This window comes from Mauremys reevesii, linkage group 1 (assembly GCF_016161935.1).
Source record: "Mauremys reevesii isolate NIE-2019 linkage group 1, ASM1616193v1, whole genome shotgun sequence".
Taxonomy (NCBI): Eukaryota; Metazoa; Chordata; order Testudines; family Geoemydidae; genus Mauremys; species Mauremys reevesii.
In genome coordinates, this window is record NC_052623.1 from 102027565 (window position 1) to 102053742 (window position 26178).

Below are 26178 nucleotides of genomic sequence, written 5' to 3' on the forward strand. Positions count from 1 at the left end.
TACCATATAATTATAAATCAATTGAAATATAAATATTGTACTTGCATATCAGGGTATAGTATATAAAACAGTGTAAACAAGACATTGTCTGTATGAAATTTTAGTTTGTACTGACTTCACTAGTGCTTTTTACGTAGCCTGTAAAACTAGGCAAATATCTAGATGAGTTGATGTGCCCCCTGAAAGACCTCTGTGTACCCCTAGGAGTACGCATACTCCTGGTTGAGAACCACTGCCTAAGAACATTGAAAGCTGCTAAAAAAAGAACATAGACTAAGTAGTTACATGTGTGAGGAGCCATGCCCACTATATGCAAATTTTCCTTAGCCTTGTTTTAAAGTGGTCAGAACCATTACAAATTAAGGCCCTAATCCTTCAGCTAGACGTTTGTGGGAGGATCCCTTCACCCCAGCAAAACTTCACTCACTTCACAGGGTCTCTGCAGGTGTAGGGGTCCATCTTAGCCGATCCAGTTAAAAGTTCTGGGAGCATGGGCCTGATCTTGGAAAGACATTGAGCACAACTCCCATTGACTTTAGCACTTACTAATGATCTTGTGTATGACTTCAGTGGGACTCCTCAGGATAGGAAGCACTACACTCAATATTGAGCATTTGCAGGATCAATCCCTAAGGCTCTGAATCGTGCAAAAGAATCTTTCTGTGCAGACTCTTACCCATTGCAGTAAACCCAGACCCGCTGTAGTCCATTAGACTCCTTGGCACAAGAGTTCATGCAGGTAAGTTCCCTTTGCAAGACTGGCCCTAAATTTCGCCTTTATTGATGTTGTAGGTGAGCAAAATAAACTATAATGGTTTTAAAATAAAAAAGGAAAATAAAGGTTAATTCACAAATCACATAAATGCTGACTGCAAATGTTTATTTTTACTAAAATAAAGTTTAGAACCCATCTGCTGTGCTGTTGAATTTCCTAGCAGAGATGATTATGACATTAATGTAACTTTCTTAGACAGCAGGCTGATCTAACAAACATCATCACAGTGTCAGTGCTTGTATATTTGTCTGATGTGGAAGCTAAAAGCAATAGTTCTGTACATTTAGGAATCTAGTAGAAGCTGCTTTTATAACTATAAGAAACTCCTAAGCAGGTTTATAAGGATATTAATAATGAATTTTTATTACTAAGTTGAAATAGTTAATACTTTAAATCTTCCTCTAATTTTAGCATACATTAATTAGAAAACATTGTTCTGCTCAAATGGTGCAATCTGATTGTGAACATATACAAAGCCTTTCATAGCATGACTCATAGCTCCTGACATATGGCTCCTGAGCACTGTTAAAAGGCATTTTTTGGCTCATCACATAAACACTGTCAAGTAATTTATATATTTTCCTTTTACTTCTATGACTATATGTTAAAGATTAATACTGCTACTGCTTACTTCTGCTTTTTTTTTCCCCCAGAAAGAGGAAATACTTAAAGGGATGCTCATTTTACTGATCAGATAAAAATAGAGTTTGGAAGTTTCTGTAGTGTGTGAGGAATGGAGTAGTTTTTAATATTCTCTGACAACTCATACAGTAAAACATTTAATAAGATTGTACTGTAACATCATCTGGGCAGACTGGGTCGACCTGGGAACACTGATCTTCACGGGGTATATAGGCACTACTGCAATATAAGGCACCCAATCCTGTAATCATTTACGCATGTTCTTAACTTTAAGTACTTGGATTCAGTGGAATTACTCATGTTCTTAAATTGGGAATGTGTGTTAGTGTTTGTAGGATTGGAGCCTAAACAATTAGTAATAGCACCATTACAAGCAAATACATTTTAAACAGTGATTATGCAAAAGTACTTTTGATAACTGTCAAATTTGCCCTACAGATACATGCTTGGAATACTTAAACTCTTCCTTTAATCTGTAACATGACTTCACTTGGTTTGTCATCTTTAGGGTCACACCAAGATCAATGCCTTCAACTGGGCTAAGGTTCGAAAGCTGAGCTTCAAGAGGAAGCGTTTTCTTATCAAGCTACGGCCTGATGTGAATGTAAGTCCTTGATATTCTTCAAAGAAATTTGAGGAGAGGTTCTCTGGTAAATACCTAGAGGCAGATAAAATAGATGTTTGAGTTGCCTGGCTTGTAATCAATGGGATTTTTTTTAATTGGTCACTTACACTTATTTCTGGGGCTAGTGCTTTGATAACATTTTCTCTCATGTCTGTCTTAAAATTGACATCCACATTGGGCAGACTCAGCAGAGAAGCTAAGAACTGAATGTCCGTGAAAGATATCAAATATTTCCATGGCTGTGGCTCCATGTACTAAAATATTTGTCTCAATGCCATGCTGAGTAGGTGAGGCTTCCTGTTAAAGCTGGTGAACTCGGTGTAGTGCACACACTTAATAATTAATCTCAGATTGATGAGTTAGTGATATTTAACTATGGGAATATGCACCTCTGCTGTGGTGTGCAGTTGTGATCTTCAGCTTCCTAAGATGGAGTGCTTTTGCCGTGGTACTGGGAATGGTAAGCAGACCCCCATTCCCAAGCTATATTTCTGACCAATGGGACTCTTAGTTCTGAGATATATCCTGTCGCTTGTATTGTAATAATGCACAATACAAATGTTCTGAGGCTGGTATCAAATCAAATGAAAAGATTTAAAGCAGGAGTAGGGAAGCAGAAATGAGTAAATGCTTCTCAGGAAAGGGAAAGGACGTATTAAACTAGTTGAAGGACTTCTCACAAGACGTTCCTTTTAAAATGACAGTTCAGAAAAGTTACTGCCGTTTATATTTGTATGTCTTACTCAAGCACTGTGCTTCAAAGAAATATGGATGCTGCTGCCATTCAGTAAAATCCATTTGTTCTTTCCTGGCTGGATGGTAAAGTGTCAGTGGCTGGAGATATAAACTAGAATGAGGAGAAAACACAGGTTATTCTGATTTAGTATATTCTTAAAATAATTTGAAGAGCTTTATAATAGGTCTGTTACATGAGACAATGGGAAAAATCCTGGGGAATTGCTATTTGTTAGTCCTGCTAAGAGTATATAGGAGGTTCTTGGGGTGAATGGGAGGGCTCCTTAGGCCAGGAGACCAGTGAGTCAGGAGAGAGAATTTGTAGCATAGCATCTGTGTATCAATGTATATGTCCAGTGCATTGCTATCTCATTTGCTCACTCGTGTCAATAATGCTATTACATCTTTTAGAATTCATTCCAGGACACCTTGGAATTCCTGATGGCCAGTCGGGATTTTTGCAAGTCTTTCTGGAAGATCTGTGTAGAACACCATGCCTTTTTCAGACTCTTTGAGGAGCCCAAACCAAAGCCTAAACCTGTTCTTTTTACTAGAGGTTCATCATTTAGGTTCAGGTAAGACCTATTTTCCCCTTTCTGTCTCCTGCTGTTGTTCCTCTCCCCCATTGAAATCACATTGTCCTTATTTTAATCCTAGATCTTTAATGTTTTTGTCTTTGGTGTTGCAAACTGCTGCTTTATGATTGCTAACCCACCTGTTCAAGCAGAGTAATGTATGGGACGCTGTGGAATAAAAGCCTAAATTCCCCTTACAGTAGCTGATGGAAAGTTGCTACTAAAGGGCTAAATTCCCTGTAAGCTGCGCAGCCACGCGGCAGCCTGTTTAGCACTGCTGGGGGAGGGGCACACCATAGGCGCCGACTTTCCCTCTAGCCAGGGAATGCTGGACCTGTCTCAGGCTCCGTCCCCACTCCACCCCTTCCCCCAAGTCCCCACCTCTTCCCCGCTCCTCCCCTTCCCTCCCCCCCTCCCCCCAGGAGCTTCCTACATGCCACAAAATAGCGGTTCACGGTGGGTGGGAGGTGCTGGCAGGGAGGGGGAAGAGTAGGTCAGAGGGGCCGCCGGCAAGTGAGAAGCACTGGAGTCGAGGGGAAGCTTGGCTGCCAGCACCTGCTAATTTTTCTCTGTGGGTGCTCCAGCCCTGGAGCACCCACAGAGTCAGCACCTATGGGGGTGCCCCTTCGCCTGCCCCAACTGAGCCCCGGACCTGCTGCAGCTGCGGGAGGGGTGGCCCGAACCCAGCCCAGACCTGCCAGGGCTGGGGCACCCTTCCCCTCCCCTGGCCCCAACTCAGCCCTGGCCCAGACCTTCTGTGGCCGGGGAAGCGGCGCCTATCCCGCAACCCCAGCCCAGAGCTGCCACGGTGGGGAGAAGCGCCTCTTCCCCCCAGCCCAGGTGCTGCTGTGTGGAGAGAGAGCTGGGGGGAGTCCTCTCTCTCCCCGCCGTAGCCCTAGAGCACCCTTCTTCATCCCTCATCTCTGGCCCCACCTCAGAGCCTGCACCCCCAGCCAGATCCCTCACCCCCCCACACACTCCCCAATCCTCTGTCCCAGCCCTGAACCCCTCATCCTCGGCCCCACCCCAGAGCCTGCAGCCCCAGCCGTAGCCCTCACCCCCCCATGTATGCCAACCCTCTGCCCCGGCCCTGAGCCCCCTCCCACACTCCAAACCCCTCAGCCCCACCCCACCACATGATTTTTGTTATGTGCACCAATACAAAAGTGATGTGTCACAAATCACCTCCGTATTGGTGCACATAATAAAACTCATTCTGCACATTTGTGGGAAAAATTCGAGCAGGGGTTCTCAAACGGGACCAAGACCTCTCAGGGGGTTGCAAGGTTATTACGTGGGGGGTTGCGAGCTGTCAGCCTCCACCCCAAACCCTGCTTTGCCTCCAGCATTTATAATGGTGTTAAATATATTAAAAAGTTTTTTTAATTTATAGGGGGGGGTCGCACTCAGATGTTTGCTATGTGAAAGGGGTCACCAGTACAAAAGTTTGAGAACCACTGAATTAGAGGGAACACTGCTAAAGGGTATGGTGAAAAGAAGCCAGTAGTCTCCATTGTACTTGTTCCACCCCAACCCAACCCCCACAATCCATCTATGCACCATCAGGCCCACTAGTCCCACCTCCTGTGATTTGTCAACAGATCCCTTCATGCTCCTAGGGAAGGAGTTCTGCTCTGCAGATCACAAAAGGAGTAGATTTTCCTTGCCTGGCCTCCCTACAGTCTGAGAAATGCACCCCTGTGCTGTTTAAATGCACTGTTTCCTCTGCATTCTGGACCCTTCATGCCTATAAGGGGGCTAACAGAGACAGGAATTCACCCTCAAGCCAGTTCTACATGTAAAACTTTGCTGGTGTAGTAATTTTTTTAAAATAATTTTTATACCAGCAAAAGCCCTCGCATAAGAGTAGCTGTACCAGCATAAAAGTCCTTTTACCAGTACAGCTTATTTCATTCAGGGAATTGGTATAAGCTATACTGGCAAAAACTCTTTTTTGTAGGTATAAGCTGCATCTACACTAGGAGGGTTTGCTAGTATAGCTATATATATATCTATCGCTGTACTGGCAAACCTTTTTCAGTGCACACGAGGCCTTGGTGTGCAAAAATGCTGCTATGTCACTGCTGCTTATGCACACTGCTGGATGGGCTCTTTGCAGCATCTCCCATGTAATGCCGTTTGACTCCTATCGGGCCTGATTTTCCACTAACTGCATCTTGTTAGGTCATTTACACCTGGGCAAAGTGAATTCAAAATACTACCAAATCAGAGACACCAGTTGACTCATAGAGGTATATAGTTATATTGATATGTCCTCCCCTGCCTCCTCCAACTTTCTTTACTGGGTCTGAAAAATAAAGTAGACGACATGGAAGGACCTGGAGGTCTTCGTGGGGGAGACAGAAACTGCAGTCTAAATTGTTGGATTTAATTATTGCCAGAGTAAATGAAAAAATTGTAGACATTCTTAACATACTTGATTAAACATGCACATAGTTTGGAGTGGAGCCGTATGCTGTTTTCATGTCTCTCACTGTGATCTGTGCTGAGTTCATTCTTGGAGAAGTATTGATCTTCATTGTTGCAATTGGCCTTGCTATAGTTTGTCCAATTGACAGGTCTTAACAAGTATGGAGATTTTTTGTTCCTCACTGGACATTCTCCAGGGTGTAGGGATATGCATTTCTAACCGTGCAAATTCTATTGCTTTCTTTTTCTTCTGGTATTCATGACCATACACCATATAAATGATTGCCATTGGCTCCTTTTTCATGGACTGTAAGAGCAAGGTTTGAAATCCATCTAAGGCTGAATCTGCAGATGATGTTTGTACCTATTGTTAAATGTCTTTAAGATCAACAGTTTAATCCTGAAATGTATTTCCACTATTCTCCATTCAGTACCAATGTTTATTGACACCAGTTAATAGAGGTAAGACTGAAATTTAACTTGCAAAAATGGTTCAGATACATATTTTCATTTGTGTTTATCTTTGGTGACTTCCCAGTAACATAATTCAGCATAAAAGGGGCACAGTTGAATTTAGGCAGTGGTAAAATGGTCTGTATTTTATCTGTCTACAAGTATTTTCCTGGCAAAAAATGCAAGTGACATTTTATCCATGGATGTACAATGAGATCCATTGCATTCTTATTGTGAAATGTGAGTTAATGCTTCTAGTAAAAATAGTTGTGTATGTGATTTACTATGAGTTCATAGGGTACAGTATCTACTGCACACCGACATGCCTGGCTTCTTAGGTGCACCCCCAAGGTTGGTAGGTGGGTGATTGATGCGAATATGGACTGCATGAAGTGGCTTATCACTGACTGTATGGTTCAATCAAACTCCCTGCAGACCAATGTGCCTTTATGATACAAAAGATGGTACATCACTTTATGACATAGAAATGAAAAGTTACATAGTAAATCTGCTTTCATTATTTGTATTAAACGTTAACAAATGTAATACCTTAGATTGGTGGTTTAAGTGTGGTTTTGTTACAGCGGCCGGACTCAGAAGCAGGTTCTTGACTACGTTAAAGAAGGAGGACACAAGAAAGTGCAGTTTGAAAGGTGAGAGAGATTACTGAGCTGGTCTTATTTTTTTAATGCTCTTGAATTTGAGACCATTAGTTCTTACCAGTTAATTATACTGCTGAGCCCTGACTCTGGCCTATGCAAAGTCCCCTTTATGTTGCTTCAGCAAGCTGTCACTGGCATAATGGCCCCTAGGGATCAGTTACCATCAGGCATAAGTTAGAGCAACCCTGAGGCTTCTCTAAATTAAACTAGGGGCCAAACCAGCCTCCAGCCAGCCCTGTGAAACTTGATCAAATTGCTGCAGTTGCTATGAGCTTGTAACTCAGTGAATAGGCTGGATACTTTTCAGCATTGAATATCCCACTGGCAGATAACTTTCCCTCAGATTCATTGAATATCAGGCCCTTAGTGTGGGATGTGATTAATCTGCATAAATAGAAAAGGATTCGATTTTTTTAATAACGTATTCCTGAAGATATGGGGGATAAGTAACATTAGTTGGCACAACTGACCAGTGGTGGTTAATTGAAAGCTGTCAGGGGAAGGCTTCTAACTTGGTAGTGTCAATTCTCTTTGAATTATTCTGAGTCATGGTGAGTTTAAAGTCACTGCTGAAATGTACAATGAACCTGGCAACAGTTTGTGTTATGACTCATGTTCTAGTGATGGAAGATTTCTGCTTCAGTGCTCTACATTCTCTTTTATGGTGTTTATATAAAACATTCTCCATTTACATTTTACAAAAAGAAAGAATGTGAATCCGTTTCAAGACAAACATTTATAAAGCTGCCGTTTGGTGCTTTTGTTTCTTAAGGAAGTAACTGCTGCTGATTATTTATGAAAAAAAATTGTATGGCTTTAACTTCTAATGTGATTTCTCTCAGGAAACACAGCAAGATTCGTTCCATCAGGAGTCTGACTACACAACCTTCAGAACAGCATTCAGAGGTGCCAAAACAAGTCAGTAATGTTGATGAAACCCAATATGATTTGCTTTAAGCATTTCCAGTTGAATCCCTAATTAGAGGAGTATAATTTAAAACTACATGGGCATTCTTTTTCTTATATCTAACCTATTTTAAAGATTCAGATACCCTGATACAGTGATTCCAAATCACTGGTAGGTCTATCTATTCTAATACTTCAGGATTTTGTAACTCAGGTTCTGTAATTCCCACTCCCTGGCTGGTCCATTGTGTGCGTTTACTGTCCATTTGTCATTCAGTTCTGAGACATCAGTCTACAATACAGCGAGACTAAAGGTCTACAGAGCATGGGTTTGGAGCCGCCTTATCCCCACAGTGGGTTAAAATGCACACAAAGGATGGGAAGGCCCAAGTAGTAGGGACTGCCTGGCACAGTCGAGCTCTCAGCCTGGTGAACTAATACAGTTGCCAAAAAAGTGAGGAACCCTTGTCAGGTTCCAAGATTTCTGCTCGTGGTTGCCCCGAGTGAAGGAATGAGTTTTTTCCAGAGGTCATTGATAGTGGAATTTCATTTGTCCTTGACAAGAACTTCTGTTGTGTTGTCCTGAGAGGAATTTCGTTAAGAATTCTTACGTTATTATCTTTGGTAGATCACAAGCATTTGTTCTGTTTCTATTAACAGTAAATGGCTGCTGTTCAAAGCAGAAGTGGCAGGTGCAAGCTGCCTGGTTAATATATTTATAGTGGCCCGCAAACTTCTACCTGCACAACCTTTGACTTGCCTTAGCAATTTGTGTTGGTTACCTATAGAATCATACCATCATTGCAGGCTGTTCTAGGGAACTCAGGGAAGGTACAATTTGTAGTCCATTCAAAAGATAGCTTAATATTTTTAACACCAGATTAGATGGAGCAAAGCACTGGATGTGTACTGGCATGGGTCTGTGGAATGAAGACAGTCTTTTGACTAGTGGTAGGGACTCTCCACCAGTTGAATGTGGGGTTGCCCATGAACCTACTCTGGGAGTTTTGTTCTTGTATGCAATTGGGCTGCACTGAATTTACCATTTTTTATATTCATCTCCTTTGCCAGTCTACCTTCTTTTAAGTAGTGCGGGCATGTTGGTGTTTGTACAATGCTGGTTATTGCCCATATGTGTTGTATCATCATAAATTGCAATAATCTATAGAACTTTTTGCACATTTATTTCCTTTTTTGCCAATGCTTAGCTCATGTTCTTTCCTGGTCCATCATCTACTCTTCATCTACTCTTCTTGGAGGCTTCCATATTTTTTAAAGTTTGAGTTACCAGCTCTGTTGTCAGGAGAGTCCTACATGGGATCTATAAGTTACCGGGCATGACTCTGGTGCTCTTACTGTGAGCAGACACTGAGATTTTTCCTTCTTAATGATCTCCCCTCTTGTTTTTTCTCTTCTGTCTTTCTCTTTCCAGAGCTGTAGCTTTACATTTGGAGATGATGCAGATTCCCCAGTGGTGCAGAGCTGCCGGCAAGGGAAGGAACTGAAAGCTTCAGTGGAAGATGTTGGACAGCGCAGGAGCCCTTCCCTGAAGAAGAGCCCTAAGGAAGGTGGAAAGGTGGATGGAGCGGTGATGGTGACAATGGAGGAAGAAGAGGAGGTCGTTAAGGATAGGACACAGCAGAATAGATCTCAGTCGCAACAACCAAGCACAGGTCCAGCATCCAGGGCTGCTCGTGGCAGCAGCACCTCAATTCCTTTTATTGACTGCAGTGATGTAGATAGCGAGTATGACCTTCTCAGAGGACAAATAACCTGGTCACATTCCCAAACAAATGACAATTATGAGGGTGATTTGACCAGTGGTGCCTATATTCTCGGTAGAGATGAAAATCGTAATAGAACTAGATATAGGGATTCCTCAGGCTCTGTAAAGACTTCCCAACATGACACTGAAGAGTCTATTGATGATAACCCAGCTAATATGTCCTTCTATGTTGGTGGGAGCCCCAGAATGCCAAGGCACAGCTCACTGGTTGACGAATTGTTTAGGGGCCCTGACAGCCGTAGTCCATTGGCCACTCCACTGCCACCCAGTAGCAAAGGGTCAAGTCCTAACATGAGTTTGAATAGAACTGGCTCTCAGGGTTACGTCTCAGAAAATGGCTATGAGTGCAGGGCTAGGAGTGATGAGGAAGATATTCATGCCTGTAGCTGCCCTGGGTATGGCAAATGTTCTCCAGGTTTGCAAAGGCCTCGTTTGCAAAAAAATCAAAATGCCCGAAACAAGTCAGAAACCGACCCATTTATTCTGAGCAAGGTGTCCTCGACACCAGGTCAGGAATACAGATCAGAGAGACATTGTAAAGGGGGGCTTGTTAAAACGGTTCCTTTAGAAGGCAAAATGATGGCAAATGGGGTGTCAGGTACTGGACAGTCAAAGCAGAGTCCAGTCATGCAGTCTTTATATGCCAGTGGCATGATGGATCACATGGCCGCCATCCAAATGATGGAAGGCTCCACCAGCAGTGGAACAGAGTCTAGTGATTCAGACTCAGAAATCGTTAACCCATTTACTCACCCTCTTGTGTTTGGAAATCCCATAGTGCTGAGCTCTTCTCCTATACCTAGGAATAAGTACTCCTTTGGCAGTCTTCAGCTAGATGAAGAGGTAGAGGAAGATGTGTCTGTTGGTCTTGGTGATGAAGACAGTGTGCATGTCTTTAGCTGCTAGGAACCTGAGCCTGAGTTCCAGTTATAGACTGAGACCATTTATACAGTAGTTACTTGTGAGAGTGATTTGGTCTTCTGGGGGCTGATGACAAGTATTTTGTACAAATACACTAAGCGTGCTGTTTAGAAGGAGGGAGGAGATGCAGGAGGTGTAGTAAATAAGAATAGGTTGCAATTGAAGCCTAACAACAATGTTGCATCTTCAACCCTTCAGAGAAGAAGAACCATTATCAATTTGGTTATCTTTGTGGTATTTTACAATTAGATAGAAAATATACACTTGACTGTTCTTTATGTTAAGTCACATGTAGGTAGGTATGGTGGTTTCTTTGACAATTGACTGTTCATTTTGGAAAAACATAAATGAAATCACAGTAGGCGCATTGTGCTCTTTTATTTGAGTCAAATGATTTTTTTTTCTCCCACGTAAGGAGAGCTGCTCTTCAGTGCCTCGTAGGGTTAGGGATGACATTTAATTTATAGTCAAATGCAGGAAACTTGATATTCAGAATCAAGTCTTAGTAAAACCTTGAACAAGGTTAATTAATCCTTTTTATAGCAAGAATTACTTTGTTTTGCTGATCTTCTAACACATTTGAATTGCTGAGGTAGGGGTACAAATTATCCATGTACAGGAACTGTTGCAGTTTCGGTTTTTTATTTAGTGGGTTATACAGTTTGTCATATCTGGAGACAGACTCTAGAATTCCTTCTCCTCCTCCTGAAAGACAGAGAAAGAGACTAAAGAGGTGATTTAAGTGAAGAATCTTAGATGAAAGTGGTGCTGATTAAGAGTAGCACAGATTGCCTTTTCTGAAAGACAGCAGCCACGTCCTTCACGATGTGTTACAAAGTGTGTTTGCATTTTTCCTTCCCTTTATTTTATCAGCATCATGATACACAGCAATATCAAAGTTTTTTTCTATGAGCAGGAAACAAACGTTCATCTGAGCAGGATCTAGTTATGTTGTGGTAGCTAAATTATTTGTAGTACGGCCAATGTATGGTAACACCTCTTATCAAATTTTTATTGTGCGTTAGGGACAGGGGTGGCTCTAGGAATCCCGCCACCCCAAGCAGGGTGGCGCGCCGCGGGGCACGCTCTGGCGGTCGCCGGCTCCGGGGGACCTCCTGCAGGACGTGCCTGCGGAGGTTCCGCTGGTCCCGCGGCTCCAGTGGAGCATCCGCTGGCATGCCTGCGGGAGGTCCACCGAAGCCGCGGTGCCAGCGGACCCTCCGCAGTCATGCCTGTGGGAGGTCCACTGGTCCCGCGGCTCTGGTGGACCTCCCGCAGGCATGACTGCGGAAGGTCCGCCGGAGCCGGCTGCCACCCTGCTGGCAAAATGGGGTCTGGAGCGCTTGGCACGCTGGGGTCTGGAGCCGACCCTGGTTAGGGATCAAGAAATTTTATCTTCATGAAGCCAGCCCCGCACCAGACTGACTGCCTTCAAATGTGTTGTACTGTACATAGAATAGCAGCATTTGTTGTGTGCACAGAGAGAGGATAAATCTGTGAAAACTTTCGTTTCACAGATTAAAACATTTTAGATCATTTTAGATATTATCCAAAACCAATAAATGAGTAGCTCTTAGATAACTAAGAAAATTTTGAGAAGACAAGTACTATACAGCAGCTACCCTGAGATAATTACTCTCATGAGACAGGATATGGTCTTTACCCTACCAATAGCCTTACTTTTATCATTAAATGTTCTTGGTGGGGGGGCGAAGGGGGAATAAATAAATTTAGTTTGGCAGAACTGAATAATGAAAAGAAGTTTCAGCTGAACTGTGTTAGTCACAAACATTTATGTACCTACGTGAATAGTGATGAGACAAGGTTTTTTAATCTAGGCAGTTAATTTCAGAATCTTGTTAGTTAATTTTTATAAAACAAGGAAAATAGGAAAAGTTTTTATAATTTTTCTAATGCCTTGATCAAAACACATTTTAACAAGTGTTTAATATGAGTGAAGGATATTTTAATATCAGTTTACAATAGTTTAGAAATGTGTTTCACCTTTTATTTCAGTAGACTGTAGCCTTGTAAATAAGGAGTTTTAATTTTTCCAGATTCCTTAGTTTATTGGTTCCTCTTTTAGGAATAGATACCTTGGCTTTAGACATAAATGAAGTTGAAGCATTTCTTTAGACAGTGATGTTATAATGGCAGATGGCATGGAGTGATGATTCCTGTGGCTGTGTGGTTAAAGATTTGAATCTAGAAACTGCAGACTGATTATACTGAGGGAAAAGCTTGCTTGTATATCATCCTTAAAGTTGTCTCTATTTTGGACTTAGAATAGTTGTAAATTGACTGCCTTCAACTTTTGTGTATTTAAGATGTAAAGTAGGTAAATGAAGTCCATTGTAGAAAATTGTTGGTGTGGATAGTATGTATATGAATCTTTTGTTGGCATTTGTACTGTTTTCTACTATACAGTAGAGTAATAGCAAATTGGACATGCATTAGTTGCTTTGATAGCCATATGTCTAAAGATCAAGTAATGAACTCCCAAGGTGGAGTTGCAATCAGTTTCCATATTTATAAAAAGTTACTAGATTTCATGTTGTTTGGAGGTAAGCAAAAATCAGATCTTACAGGTAATGTTGACTACACATATGCTATTTTCTGTCCTCAAATAAATACTACTTTAATGGCCACTTTTACTATCTTCACATTTCTACAAAGAAAATGGATATGTTATTTTACATCATCGTTGTGAAAGTAGTCCTAGTAGCCTGGAAATATTGACAGCTTAAGAGAGAGATCATTAGCTAATGAAATATATCTGCATTTTTTCTTCTCTTTTTCCTTTTAATATTGTTCCAGACAACATGGAGTACAAAAATTCTCCAACGGTTTCCTTTTATCTGACAGTACTATGTATTTAGTTTTTTAAAAAATGTACACTAAGAATTACTTCAGTTTGCAGAAATAGCTTTAATTAATTCCATAGGCAATTGTTTAATTTAAAATGAATCACTCTGCAGTAGTCATCTATATGCCACTGAAATGCAGTTTAATAACATTAGACAAGCATTTAATTAAAAACTGTGTTTGGGCCAAATTTTTCCCTCAAACGCACGACTTATGTCTGGGGATTTGCCAGGAATTTAAACAGAGCTGTCCAAGTGAATATTATCATATAAAACCAGGTCCATCAAAATTTAGCTGTCGATGGTTTCTGTGGGACCAATGCAAAGGGACCCTGGGGGAAAAGAATAGTAAGTTGGGAGAGGGAAAGAGGCTGAAGATTGCAAGTAAACTGGTATAAACTCTTGTTCTTCTCCCAAAATGAAAAAGTTAAGAAACAAAATGGTCAGTATCAACCATGTGAGATGTTGATTAATCTGCAAGTCAGCTATGGGCTCTGTGAGTATATCTCTGGCCTAATGCCATTTAACGTGTTGTTTGTAGTCACAGTAAATGGTTTAATACTTCACACCTTTTTCAGTGGGTTCTGGGATGTCACCCATCTAAATTACTCATGATACCATAATACTTACAGTTCACAGTTCTATACCTTTCATCTTCATTCACAATACTTAATTAAGCCTCAGGGCACCCCCATGAATATTAGATGGGGAAACTGAAGCACAGAGAGACTTTAGCGATTTACCCAATGAGTCATTGTGAATAGAGGGACTCAGAGACAGTGGCAGAGTTTGGAACAGAATGGAATTCTGTCTACTAGTCTGTTGCTCTAAGGACTTGACCATACATAGCCATCCACTAACTATTTATTGGGAAAAGCTTTCTCCATTTCTCCTATATACTGGATACTGTTGGGGATACTTTTTCCTTAGTTTCTTTGGAAATCAGGATTTAGTAAAACTTAGTTTACCTGGAAGACCTGGGTGTCATTGAATAAGTTTTGCTAATTTCATTGTAACAAATTGACGTAGGAGCCCTGACTTTGTTTAGGATAACATTGAGCTTTGGATAACTGGAGGGACTGAGACTCTTCACTGGAGCTGGCAGTGGTATTTCCAGCTTGGGTACACATACCCACGGTAGCTGTGATGGCACTTGAGCTAAAAACAGTAGTGTAGTTACAACGGTGCCGGCAGTGGGATGAACTAGGCACCTGCATGAACACATCTGAGACCCTAGGTACGGGGCAGCTAGTCCATCTCATCATCCCTGTAGTCGTGGTTACACTGCTATTTTTAGCAAACTAACTGGATCAGAGCTTGCACTGATATATCTCCTCAAGCTGAATTTGCACCTCCAGCTCCAGTGTAGACATACCCTGAGAGCTGGATAGTCAGGTTGCACTGTATTTGATTTAAACGGGTCCACATTCTGCACCTAACAAATACGTTTTCTTCATAAACCACAGAATGGCCCATTTTCTCAGGATGATCTCTTGAAATGAAATAGTACTATCCAGTTTCATCCCCATGTCAACAGATATGGCTATTTCTGCTGCAGCTCATCCATTGTATTGTTCATACCTGCCTAAAGCTTATTGTCACGTTCAACATTATGATGTACATCAAATATAAATTGCAAAGGAAAATCATCAAATCCCTAATTATACTTCATACATATGAAAAATGTCAACGTACAACTGACTTAAATGATTTCTGTTTGCCTGTGTTTTGTGCTTACTTTATGTGAGCTGGAATCAAGTGGAAAATTGACTCATGATTACCATTATGAGAAGTAACATTTCCATAACTCAGGAAATTCAGCCAAACTTATGAAGTTTCTAAAAGCTTAGAGATGATATGAAATTAGGTCAGTAAATTACGATAACGCTTTCTTTTGGAACATTGTCGCATTTGATAGCATGGTGACGCCAGTTCCTACTAGGACAGTAGTACCACACAAAATCAACACTGAAAAATTACCAGGCTGCCAAAACAAAACATAACAGTTACAAACAAACAAAAAGTGGAAAAGTGTATTTGTCAATTAGTTCACTAAATGTGACTCACGATTTGACGTGACTGCTCCAGGGCCATTTATCATGAACATTCATGTTTCTTTGCCCAGGTGTTTGGGGAGCAACTTTCCTTTGTGCAAACAATCATATTTGTGCTGGAGGAGCAATACTATTCATGCTGCAAGTGCTTGTCTGGTCTCTCCATTTATACATGCGTTTACTTGGGGGGAAGTGACAAGAGAAAACTGAATGTAAAATCTGCTGAACATCTGTAAAATCTGATTTCTGTCTCTTCCTCTCCCTCAATTTTAAATTTGGGGGTTCCAGTATGTAGTCAAATATAAAGTTATTTCTTGGGCAAAGCAGGATGGGAAAAAATATTTTCAACATTAACATTTTCTAGCCCTGTTGACTTCCAATTTGTGTCTCTGTAAAGTGTTTCCCACTGTCTCCCTGAGAGATTCAACCATCCCAATGATTCTTCAGGCAGTTCTGTTGTGTATGAAGGACAGGACATGGAATCAGGGAACAGACTATAAAATGTGACTGAGGCAACCAGGATTCTGAGTATCAGATATTCAGTGGAGAGCTCATTTACAATTCACAGAAACCTATAGGCCCAAATCTGCTCAAATAAACTACTTGTTGAGCAGGTAAGAATAACCAATTATTGCAAATTGTGACCCTTTAAAAGACAATTCTTCAACAGAAAAAAGGTAAAATCTGATTAATTGTTTTCAACAAGTAATAATAATATTAATAATACTTAGCTCTTATATAGCCCTTTCCGTCAGTAGCAAGACCGACCAGCTATTTTAAAAGCCATGATTGAATAACTCTGGGGCATCATAGTGATATCTAAAAATGATTTCACAACAAAGTAAATTTATTCTTAATGAAGAAAATCAGTTACTATTTCCATTGTTCCCTGGATTTTCTGCTCATATGTAGTAATCATAGTGGGTGACAATTACCCCTGTGTAGAGGACCAGGCCAACGCCTATGTACTAGACAAGTCCCACTTAAACCAGTAAGATTGTAATTACTGGTTGAAATGAGGAATGAATGCGAGGGAGGTAGGTTCTGTGCTCAAATGTACATAAATTAAAGGTGCCTAGTGTCACCTCTAGTTTTCTGATATGCTCCTCTTTTCAAAGAATGTAATTTCTTTATGCACCTTCTGTTTCCCTTAATGCATTTCTCTCCCAGGCTCTAAGAGTCTGGAAAAGTCCTTGAGGTGTGTGCGATTTTGTACATTGCAGAAATGGGATCTCATAGGACAAAAAAGAAAAAGTTTGTAAAATACCCTTCTCTAATTAAAAGTAGTTATTATCAAAAATTGTTGGTGCATAAGTAACGGAAGAACATGGCCCTTCTCTATTGGTGTCACTTGATGATGGTTAAGGATAAGATTATGTCACGAAGTCATGGAAGTCACAGGTTCCTTAACTTTCAGAGACCTCCATGACAATTTCCACTTCAGCCCTAGTGTGGTGGGGCCAGAGCTCTCAGTCACGGGGGGGCAGAGCTGTCAGCCTCTGCTGGTGGTGGATGCTGGACACACCCCTCCCTGCAGAGGGGCTCAGGCTCTCTTTCCCTGCTTGGGCTTCAGGCAGGGCACATGCCTCTCACCCATTATTTTTAGTGAAAGTCACAGAGAGGTCACAGGCTTCCATGAGTTTTTGTTGATTGCCTGCGACCTGTCTGTGACTTTTACTGTAAATAACCGTGACAAAATCTTAACCTTAATGATGGTAGCGTTTTGGATTTCTCATTGCAAATGGCTTCAGTCATTGCAGCTCCTGGAACCAGGAGAGAAGTAGACAACTTTGTTTTTTCTCACAAATAGAAATTGTTCCTGGAGTTGGTAACTCCACTGACTTTAATGAAGTTACTTCAGGTAAGAATTTTGCCTAAGCTGTCTTTAGTCTGGAAGGGAAGGAAATACTGATTGGCAATTTAAACCAATGAAATGTTGCCTACACTATTTCAATACAGTATGTGCTTCTAAAGTCGATGAAATATACCTAGAGGCAGGCAAACATTGTTTACTAATTTATAAGAGACACTGGGTCTTCTGTACACTCCATGGACCATGAACAAAGGCATCTGCAATCTCCTTTCCTACAGCGGGGCTATGTTGTGTCATTGATATTGGTTTTAAAAGTGGAATTTCTGCTTAAAAATCAAAGGCATGATATGCATGGAGTTTTGCTTAGCTTAATTACAAAGCAATTCTTAGGAGTGTTTTTTTATTTCCTATCCTATTCCTGTGTTTTCTTCTGTAAACTATGTGGGATTAAGTATGTGTGGGGGTGTTTTTTAAAATTTTTTTTATTAAAAGCAGTCAGCACTTTCTTTCAAATTTTATGAAGTTTGAGAAGCCCTTTGGGCCTAGCTGAGCTGGGTGTTCATGGGTGTATTTTCAACAAGTACAAATGTAAATAAAGTTGTTGTTACACTAAAAGAAGGAAAACATAGGTGCATAAAATATGACATGATAGTAAACACTTCAAAAATGGTTGTTTTGCTCTAGAGGAGAGTAGATTAAAAAAAAACGTACTTGATTCCCCAAGAACAGTAAAAATATCAAAGCTCACACTGTCAAAAGCTAGCTCTATAACCAATAATATTCAAGCTGTCATCGATCGAACATGAAGCACATGAATACTTTCACAAGACAAAAGCTTTCTGGTTTTGTTAAACCAGGTTAGCAGTTTCCTTTCAAATGCTTCAAATCTGGTTTTTAAAAAGAAAGCAATTGTCGTTTTGCCTATGATGATTTATGAAGAGATCAAAGATAGGTCTGTCTTAGTTCAGTGAATGTTAGCGCTCAAAGCCTGTTGCTTTTCCAGTAAGCACTTAAAATCTTTGATTAGCTGAATTCCTTATTTTTTACCTTTCCTGCTGAGAAATTGACTTGAACCACTAACAAAAATTCACAAGCTTGACAGTATTTCATTCATCCAACCCTTTCCTGATTTCTATATGTATCTTTTCAAATAAAAGTCTTTAATAGACCTAATTAACATTTTTAATCAAAAATTGCTGGGGACTTCATTCTCATTTTTGTCATTTGTTTAATAATGTTTAAAGAGAAACATTTTTTGTTTCATTCTATGCAGTGTTTTGTCAGCATGTACCTCTCTGGGGGGAAAAGCCTTTTCAATGTTCTGTCTTTATCCTCAAAGCATGATGTATCTTCTGTTCCTTGCATTGTTTGGGGCACTGTCTCAATGTCCTTTTACTGCAGAAATACCTATTTGTACTGGGAATACCTATTTCCTCTATTACAGTGATCCTGTTCTCTAAGAACACACTTTGTTTCACAATTGGACAATGCAAGATCCCTGGGTTGTGAGGTTTCAAGAATAGAAACCACACCACATTAGAGAACAGAAAAGTATGGGCGGGGAGGCAAGTGACGTTCCCTGTGAGTACGTGGGCCCTGTAGAGCACACAGAACTGGTATGCCCTTCATTTTCTAATGAAGGCTGCACTTAGAATGATCAAATCAATATGCAATTGCTTTTAAGCAGGATCACTGCAGTCTTGAGGAGATGTCTTGTTGAAATGGACAGTATCTGTGGCATGAGCTTATATGGGATTGGATGCACTAGAATGTGTAGGTAGCTATTTATTAGTATTGTTTCGTATGCATATTTTTAAAACTAACCTTTTTATATGTAAGTGTAAGGAGGGAATTTTATACAAACTGTTCTAGTTCTGTCTTTTATGCAAAAATGGAAAGCTAAAAGTTAGGAAAGAGGAATGTCTCATGACTTTGTATTTCCCCCAGTTTGTAATGTTTATTCTTTGTTTGTAAGATTTGAGAATACCCTGATGTAGGCCAACAGCAGCAGTTACTGTCTGATTTCACACTCACCGCTGTCTAATACTACAGTATACCAATAAAGCATGGACTTGTACCAACTGGAGGGGTTGCTGGCTGCTAAACCAGTACCAAGCTCGATGACTATATAAGCATGTCAAGCCAAACTCATTTAACTGTGTATGCATGGTATTACTTTTTTTGTTTTATTTTTGTTTATTTTTTGTTTTTTGTTTCCTCTACCAAAGGCTTTTACTCATTCTAACTGGTATCTTGCTGTAAAACTGTCACTGGTTTAACTGTTCTGTCCAGTTGTTGGCTGGAGCTTTGTCCTGATGTGAGAGAACTTGTTTTTCAGTTTAATACACTATTCTCCCAAATCATTCACTACCAGTGCTGCTGTGGGCATACATTTTGCAGCCGTTAAATTGAAGCAAATTTTTCTTCCCATCTCCTTTGTTTTTCAAAGCAAGGCAGGCTATTGGCAATGTATGACATCACCTTTCTTTCTAAAATCTTTTGTTTTTTCCTTCTCCAAATTCATTGCTATTAGGTTCAGGGTTGTTTGCAGATGAGCCTCTGATGAATGCATAGCTGCATTCTCAAGACCTTTATTCTAAAGAACTGTGTCCAAGTGAGAAACTTTATTTAAAAGCACTATTAATCAGAAGAGAAAGGTAAGCCCAATAAACTGGCAATCATATTGCTGTTGATCCTGCTTTCATTGAAGTCAATGGGAGTTTTGCTATTTGGCTTAATGAGCTCAGAATGGGCCCTTCATCCAAAGTCTTGATAATTCAGCAGCAGTAACAATTTGTTTAGCTGCTACAGGTAGAACACTTAGTTTTAGCCATATTTAATGCCATTCCAATGTAAAGCACTGCTGTTGTCAGAAAAGTGAATATGCAAAACAGATACATTTTCATTAATCTGTCTGTTCCCCCTGTGCTATATAGTATCTGTTATTTTACTGACCAAAGAGTTTTACTACGGTTAGCAATGCAGAGCCAATACGGCTATGGAAGAGTGAGCTGGATTTCATTCTGCCTTTATAGCAGTGACAAAATTGTCAGATAAATTCTGATTAGAGAATCTTCATTACTGGCAGTGATGTAAGGGACAGAGAGAACACAGCTTGGTTTTCAGATTCCAGGTTGTATCCACACCTGGAATTTAGGAAACACTCCCACCCTCACCTCCCTGAAAAACTCCCACTAAACTTCAATGGGTTTTAGATCAGGCCATAGGAGAGAATAAATATGGAATCCCACATTGTTCCATGTGTTGTGACAGTCATTTTTCTGACTGGAATGCATTTTATGTAATTAAAAAGTATAAACCTTAAAAATAAAGCAACTTTGATCATTATTTTTGAGGGGGTGGGTGAGTCTGTGTTGCAGCTCTTCCAAAGTTTACCTCGTAATGCTTTGAATTTAAATCCCTTTCAGTAGAAAACATTTCCACTGGTCTTTTCCATATTTTACATCTTTACATCATATAATTGTACATCTTCTGTATTATACAGAGGAGGAGAACAAACCAGATTCCAATCCCGTGCTGCTTTTCTCTGCTATGCAAACAGAAAACGTTTAGTGGCTGGGAGTTGCATTTGCATTTGTCGCTGAAATAGATGCAGAACTCTATATGGCGCTAGCTTGTTGTTTGCCAACTTTGGGAGATGGAGGAAGTGGGGGAAAAATGGCTTCAAGATGCGTTAAATCCCATCCATGGCTCTCACAACTGTCTAACTGTTCTTTGAAGGAAATGTCTTGCTACAGATTTAAATCTCTAGGATCAGATTTGTAGGTGGCTGTTGTGCGGACATGGAAGGGGAGACAGGCGCAGTTATAATCCCAGCCATTGTGCCCACACAGGGACTAGTAACAGTTATAATCCCTAGTAGTAGGACTGAGACTTTCATCCTTAATAAGAGTTCACACGAGGGAGAGTGTTCCTAAATATTTATCATATGTCCCTGCTTAGGAATATTTGTAGGTTGTTTTTTTTAAATTAACTATACCTGGTCTCATGAAAAGGACACTAAGAACCCTGACTGTAGCCAAGTACTGTATGCAGCCTTTCCCACTCCTGCAGCAGTAATGTACTCCAGCTCCGACCTGTCATACCATACCCCTGCTATACCAGCAATAGGCCTCTCCTAAGAGGAGAGTAACAGATAGTTGTGTATGTTCTGAAGTGGTCATGCAGCATATCCACCAAGTTCTTGATTGTGACCAATGGCTCCATTTTGCTTCGTGCGTGGAAGATGTATTTTAACCTCAGTTGTTGGAGGTATGTGTAAAGATATTAACTCATTATGCCACCTTGTCCTTATGTTTCATGAGACTTTAAAGTCCTAGTATCTTTTGGGATGGGTCCCATATGAGGAGAGATTAAAGAGGCTAGGACTTTTCGGCTTGGAAAAGAGGAGACTAAGGGGGGATATGATAGAGGTATATAAAATCATGAGTGGTGTGGAGAAAGTGAATAAGGAAAAGTTATTTACTTGTTCCCATAATATAAGAACTAGGGGCCACCAAATGAAATTAATGGGCAGCAGGTTTAAAACAAATAAAAGGAAGTTCTTCTTCACACAGCACACAGTCAACCTGTGGAAATCCTTGCCTGAGGAGGCTAGGACTATAACAGGGTTTAAAAGAGAACTAGATAAATTCATGGAGATTAAGTCCATTAATAGCTATTAGCCAGAATGGGTAAGGAATGGTGTCCCTAGCCTCTGTTTGTCAGAGGGTGGAGATGGATGGCAGGAGAGAGATCACTTGATCATTACCTGTTAGGTTCACTCCCTCTGGGGCACCTGGTATTGGCCACTGTCAGCAGACAGGATAGCGGGCTGGATGGACCTTTGGTCTGACCCAGTATGTTCATTCTTATGTTCTTATCCTCTCATTGGTTATTCACATTCCCTTTCAGTTGACATTTATTTTCATTCTGAAATCCTGTCTCTCACTCCAGCATTTGTCAGATGTCTCGGATTTAGCTTGCTCAGTGCAACTAAGAAGGCAACCCAGATGTATTTGGCATTGACTAGATATTCTGACATACAATGAAAATTCTGAAAGGAAACGAGCATTTTCATTAGTTGCTGGAGTGGTTAATCCTACATTGAACAGCCACTACCTTGCTTAGGTCCTGTCCTGATTCAGGAAAGAATTTAAGCACTTGCTCAATTCTTAACTTTCCAGAGCAGCAGTTAAACACATGCTTAAGTGCTATCCAGAACAGGGATGCTCTCCTGAACTGGGGCTGCTAGTGATTGACTGCTAGTGATGTTAACTGTGCCCTAGATAACACAGGAATGTTCTTGATTAATCTAATGCACCCCCTCTTGGATGACTGACCCTATAGTTCTATATATGTGATGAATGAGCCCAAGCCCAGTCTAAGTAAATAAAAATGCGCCAAATTATGAGCAAACTGGCAAAATTAATAGTAACCTTTTGGCTTTAGCGATCCAACCCAGCATCACTCGATCTCTGATAATTGATATAAAGTGGCTGAGAGAGAACTAAATTTTCATGAATCAAAGACCCTCAATGGATGTGATATGAGCAATTTTTGTATTATTTAAATAACTTTGGTCCTATCGCTTCTGCTTCTGTTTACTTGTTTTGTAGTCAATTAATAAAGCATATCTGGATTTACCCTTGTACGATAAGAGTTCAGAGGAGATGCTGAGAGAAGACCCTATGACTAATATAGGGTACTTACACCTAATCACCATGAAAAGATGAAAAGAGGACCCACATGCATAATTGCATTTAACATGGTCCCTCATTTACAAAATACAAATTTCTAAAAGCTCATCTTGCAAATATTGAGACGTATGCTGCCCAGAGCACCCAACAACCTGAGCAGGGAGGACCTTCATTTTCATTTCTTCCTGGCCTGTTTGCTTTATCACAGTAGAGCAAGTCAATTACTTATTTTGACAAAAGCAAAATCCAGTTTATTCTTGTATTTAGACCATATTTGTAGTAATCACGATCTGTTAATGGATCACTAAGTGTTTTGGGCCACTTTCATGTTATAACCACTCCCTTGGGGCTAGTTTTAACTTGTAGTTATCATTCAACATGTAAAATGGGAAACCATTAACATAAATACATTCCTGTCTGTGGGTTGTAGTGTTTGGATTTGAGTTTGGTCATCATTAATGTTCCTATTAGCCCCTGAATGAGAACGTAGTGTTTTACTTTTATGCAAAAATACCAAATGGAATGATGTCTAAAATAAATAGTATTTTTTCTGCAAGTCTTTCACTGATGGAGCAGATGCTAAATGTTGTGCTCCATGAGGAAACTAATTAACTACAATACCTCTGACAAGCTATGAGTGCCCACATCGTAAGCTGGGAAGCATTTTAAGTTAATTCCTTCATCTGGTATTTTACAGTTCGAACCACATCAGTCAAATTGAGTTTGACATAGATTTTCCCCTACATTAATATTAGGGCTTCAGTTATGTCTCACAGGAGGTGGGGTTCAATTTCTACCATGTAACACCTGAGGATTTCTCACAGAGGCGCAAATGATCTATTTACTGTCATGTGACAGGCATAGTGCCAGAATTTCTCTGTTTTCTTACATCAGAAGTGATATCACTTTTCTTATGTCTTTTATAAAGTGTAGTATAGTACTTTAAACCTACAACCTCACTACTAATCTGTTTCACTATATGATGAATTCCATTTCCTTTGAAAACCTTGTATACAGTTGTGTACTAGTGTCAATAAAATTGACAGTTGTGTAACAACCTATGGCGTTTCTCTCAGATTTCACTGAGCAATGATTTAGTGTGGAACTGTGGGTAAATTCTTTCTTGCTAGTTACAGTAATACAAAAACTATTTCAGGCAAATATTCCTTTGTCTTTGTTTTATAATAAGGTACATAATTGTCATAGATTATGACAAATCTAAACAAATAATGTTGTACAGTAAGATGAATATGCACCTCCTGGGATGTAAAAAAAAAAAATCGGTGTAGCAATAAACCTGAGGCCTTTCACGAAATGTTTTGCACTCATCCTACTGGCCTAATTATATGTATTGATGCCATTATTTATTTGAGTGTCTGAGTTGTGTTGTAGTAACAGGGGAACTAATAGTTAAATAATATACTCCAGAAAAGTGCTCATGGTGAAAAGCCTTTGACCTTAAATATATGGATATGCAGACATTTGCATTTACTTTAATTCTGGTCAACATAGCTATGGGACTCAATAGCTTGTTCGTTTCTCTGTTGAAGTTTTTAAGGTGTGTAGCCCAAATGAAACAATATGGGCTGTAAACATTTCATGGTTTGAAAGATCCAGCATAGCTTTTAACAGGTTTGACTTTTCATGGCACGTCTTCAGCTTAATTGGGAAGATGATGAGGTTTTTTTGGCAAGCTGTTTCGTTTGCACAGTCAGTAATCTGGCTGCCTTCCAAGAGACAAAACACTAATTTCAACACTAGTATATCTCAACCTACAGAAGTATAATTTACTGTCATCATTTTTTACTGTACAAAATATAATGGGGCTTTATGGCTGTGATCAACTAAAATTGTCATGCTTTGTGTGTTAAAAATAATACCTTCTTGTGCAAATGTAACGCTAGCATTTCCATCCCAAACAATCAGAGGCGCTTGGAATGACCCTACAAGGTATAATAAAAATATATGTACTTCTGCTGTGTGTAGAAATGGGAAGCTAGTAGTTTTCTCCCTCCATTTTAGATGTGATTGACATTGCATAGTACAATACTGCCATAGAAAGTCCTAGTTTTTCCTAGACTCCCTCTAGATATACTTGTTCTAATCTCTTTCCCACAGCTTCCAGTGAAGTACTGTAGGTCATTTGCATTTTGGAGTTATGTTGTAGGAGGAAAAACAGGAGCCATAGGTTGGCTTATTTATTATGATGATCTTTGTGTTTTAAACTAATTGTAAAACTGAGAACTGTCATAAGTAGTTAGTTAAGGGTTAAGTTCTACCTGAAAAGGGTTAACACAGACCTGGTGAAACACCTGACCAAAGGACCAATCAGGGAAGAGAATTTGAAAATCCCAGACAGCGGGAACTTGGGTCTCTGTGTTCTTTGTTCTGTGTTCTTAGCCGTCTGGAAGTACACCAGTCCAGATGCTTAATCAAGTCTGCTCATCTCTCTGAACTAATTTCTTCTATTCAAGCTAGTGAGTATTAGAAGTACTGGGTAATTTCATATAAGAATCCTGTGTCTGCAATTCTGTGTGTTTGTATTGATTATTCGTAATTTTGCCTGTATTGTTTGTACTGAGGAAAAGGGAGAAATTTCTCCAGGGATTAATAAGATTAGACCCTATGAATGGCTATCTTGGATTCATAGAGATTGTGTATTTTTTTTTCTTTTTTTATTCTTTTAATAAACTCTCTTAAGTTCAGGACTTGTTTAAGTTCCTTACCTGTGGATTCAGGGGAAGGAAGCTAGGCGCCACTCTGTGGAGACAAGGATTGTCTCCAAGCAGAGAAAGCAGGGAAGGGAGAGGGAAGGAAAGGAATCTTTCTCCCTCTGTGATCTGATCTGTGCTTCCCCGGGAAAGTCTCTGGAAGGAGGAGAGGGAGGGGGGAAGTGGGCTGCTTCCCTGTGTGTAGAGATTCAAGGAGTTTGAATCAAGGTATCTCTCTCTCCGGAGCAGGCTGGAGAGAGGGAAGAGAAGGGAGGGGGAAGGTTCCTCCTCTGTGAGTGGATCTGTGTACCCAGGGAGTGTCTTTGAAGGGAGACGGGGGGGACAGAGGGGTGTCTCGATTCACCGAAATAATCGAGTGGTGGCAGCGAGAAGGAACCCTACCCTAAGGGTTAGGGTGGGGGGAGAATACCTGCGGGTCCCCATCTTTGAACTCACAAGCTCAAAGTGGGGGTGAGACCCTAGGACATGGTGGCAGCGGTGGGATGTTCCAGAGACTTAATCTGAAC

At 40.3% G+C, this 26178-nt stretch overlaps 1 protein-coding gene across 8 annotated transcripts in view; it reads left to right on the forward strand.

Moving 5' to 3' along the window:
* Nucleotides 1-26178, forward strand: part of FARP1 (FERM, ARH/RhoGEF and pleckstrin domain protein 1) — a 323275-nt gene that overhangs the window by 241742 nt on the left and 55355 nt on the right. For 6 of the 8 annotated variants that reach the window (XM_039543016.1, XM_039542987.1, XM_039543004.1 and 3 more), the window contains 5 exons: nt 1926-2021; nt 3189-3352; nt 6820-6888; nt 7740-7815; nt 9236-9476. In XM_039543016.1, coding sequence (XP_039398950.1) covers nt 1926-2021; nt 3189-3352; nt 6820-6888; nt 7740-7815; nt 9236-9476 — 646 coding nt within the window. The remainder of the gene's footprint in view (nt 1-1925; nt 2022-3188; nt 3353-6819; nt 6889-7739; nt 7816-9235; nt 9477-26178) is intronic. The other 2 variants (XM_039543021.1, XM_039543028.1) reach the window with 2 other exon arrangements.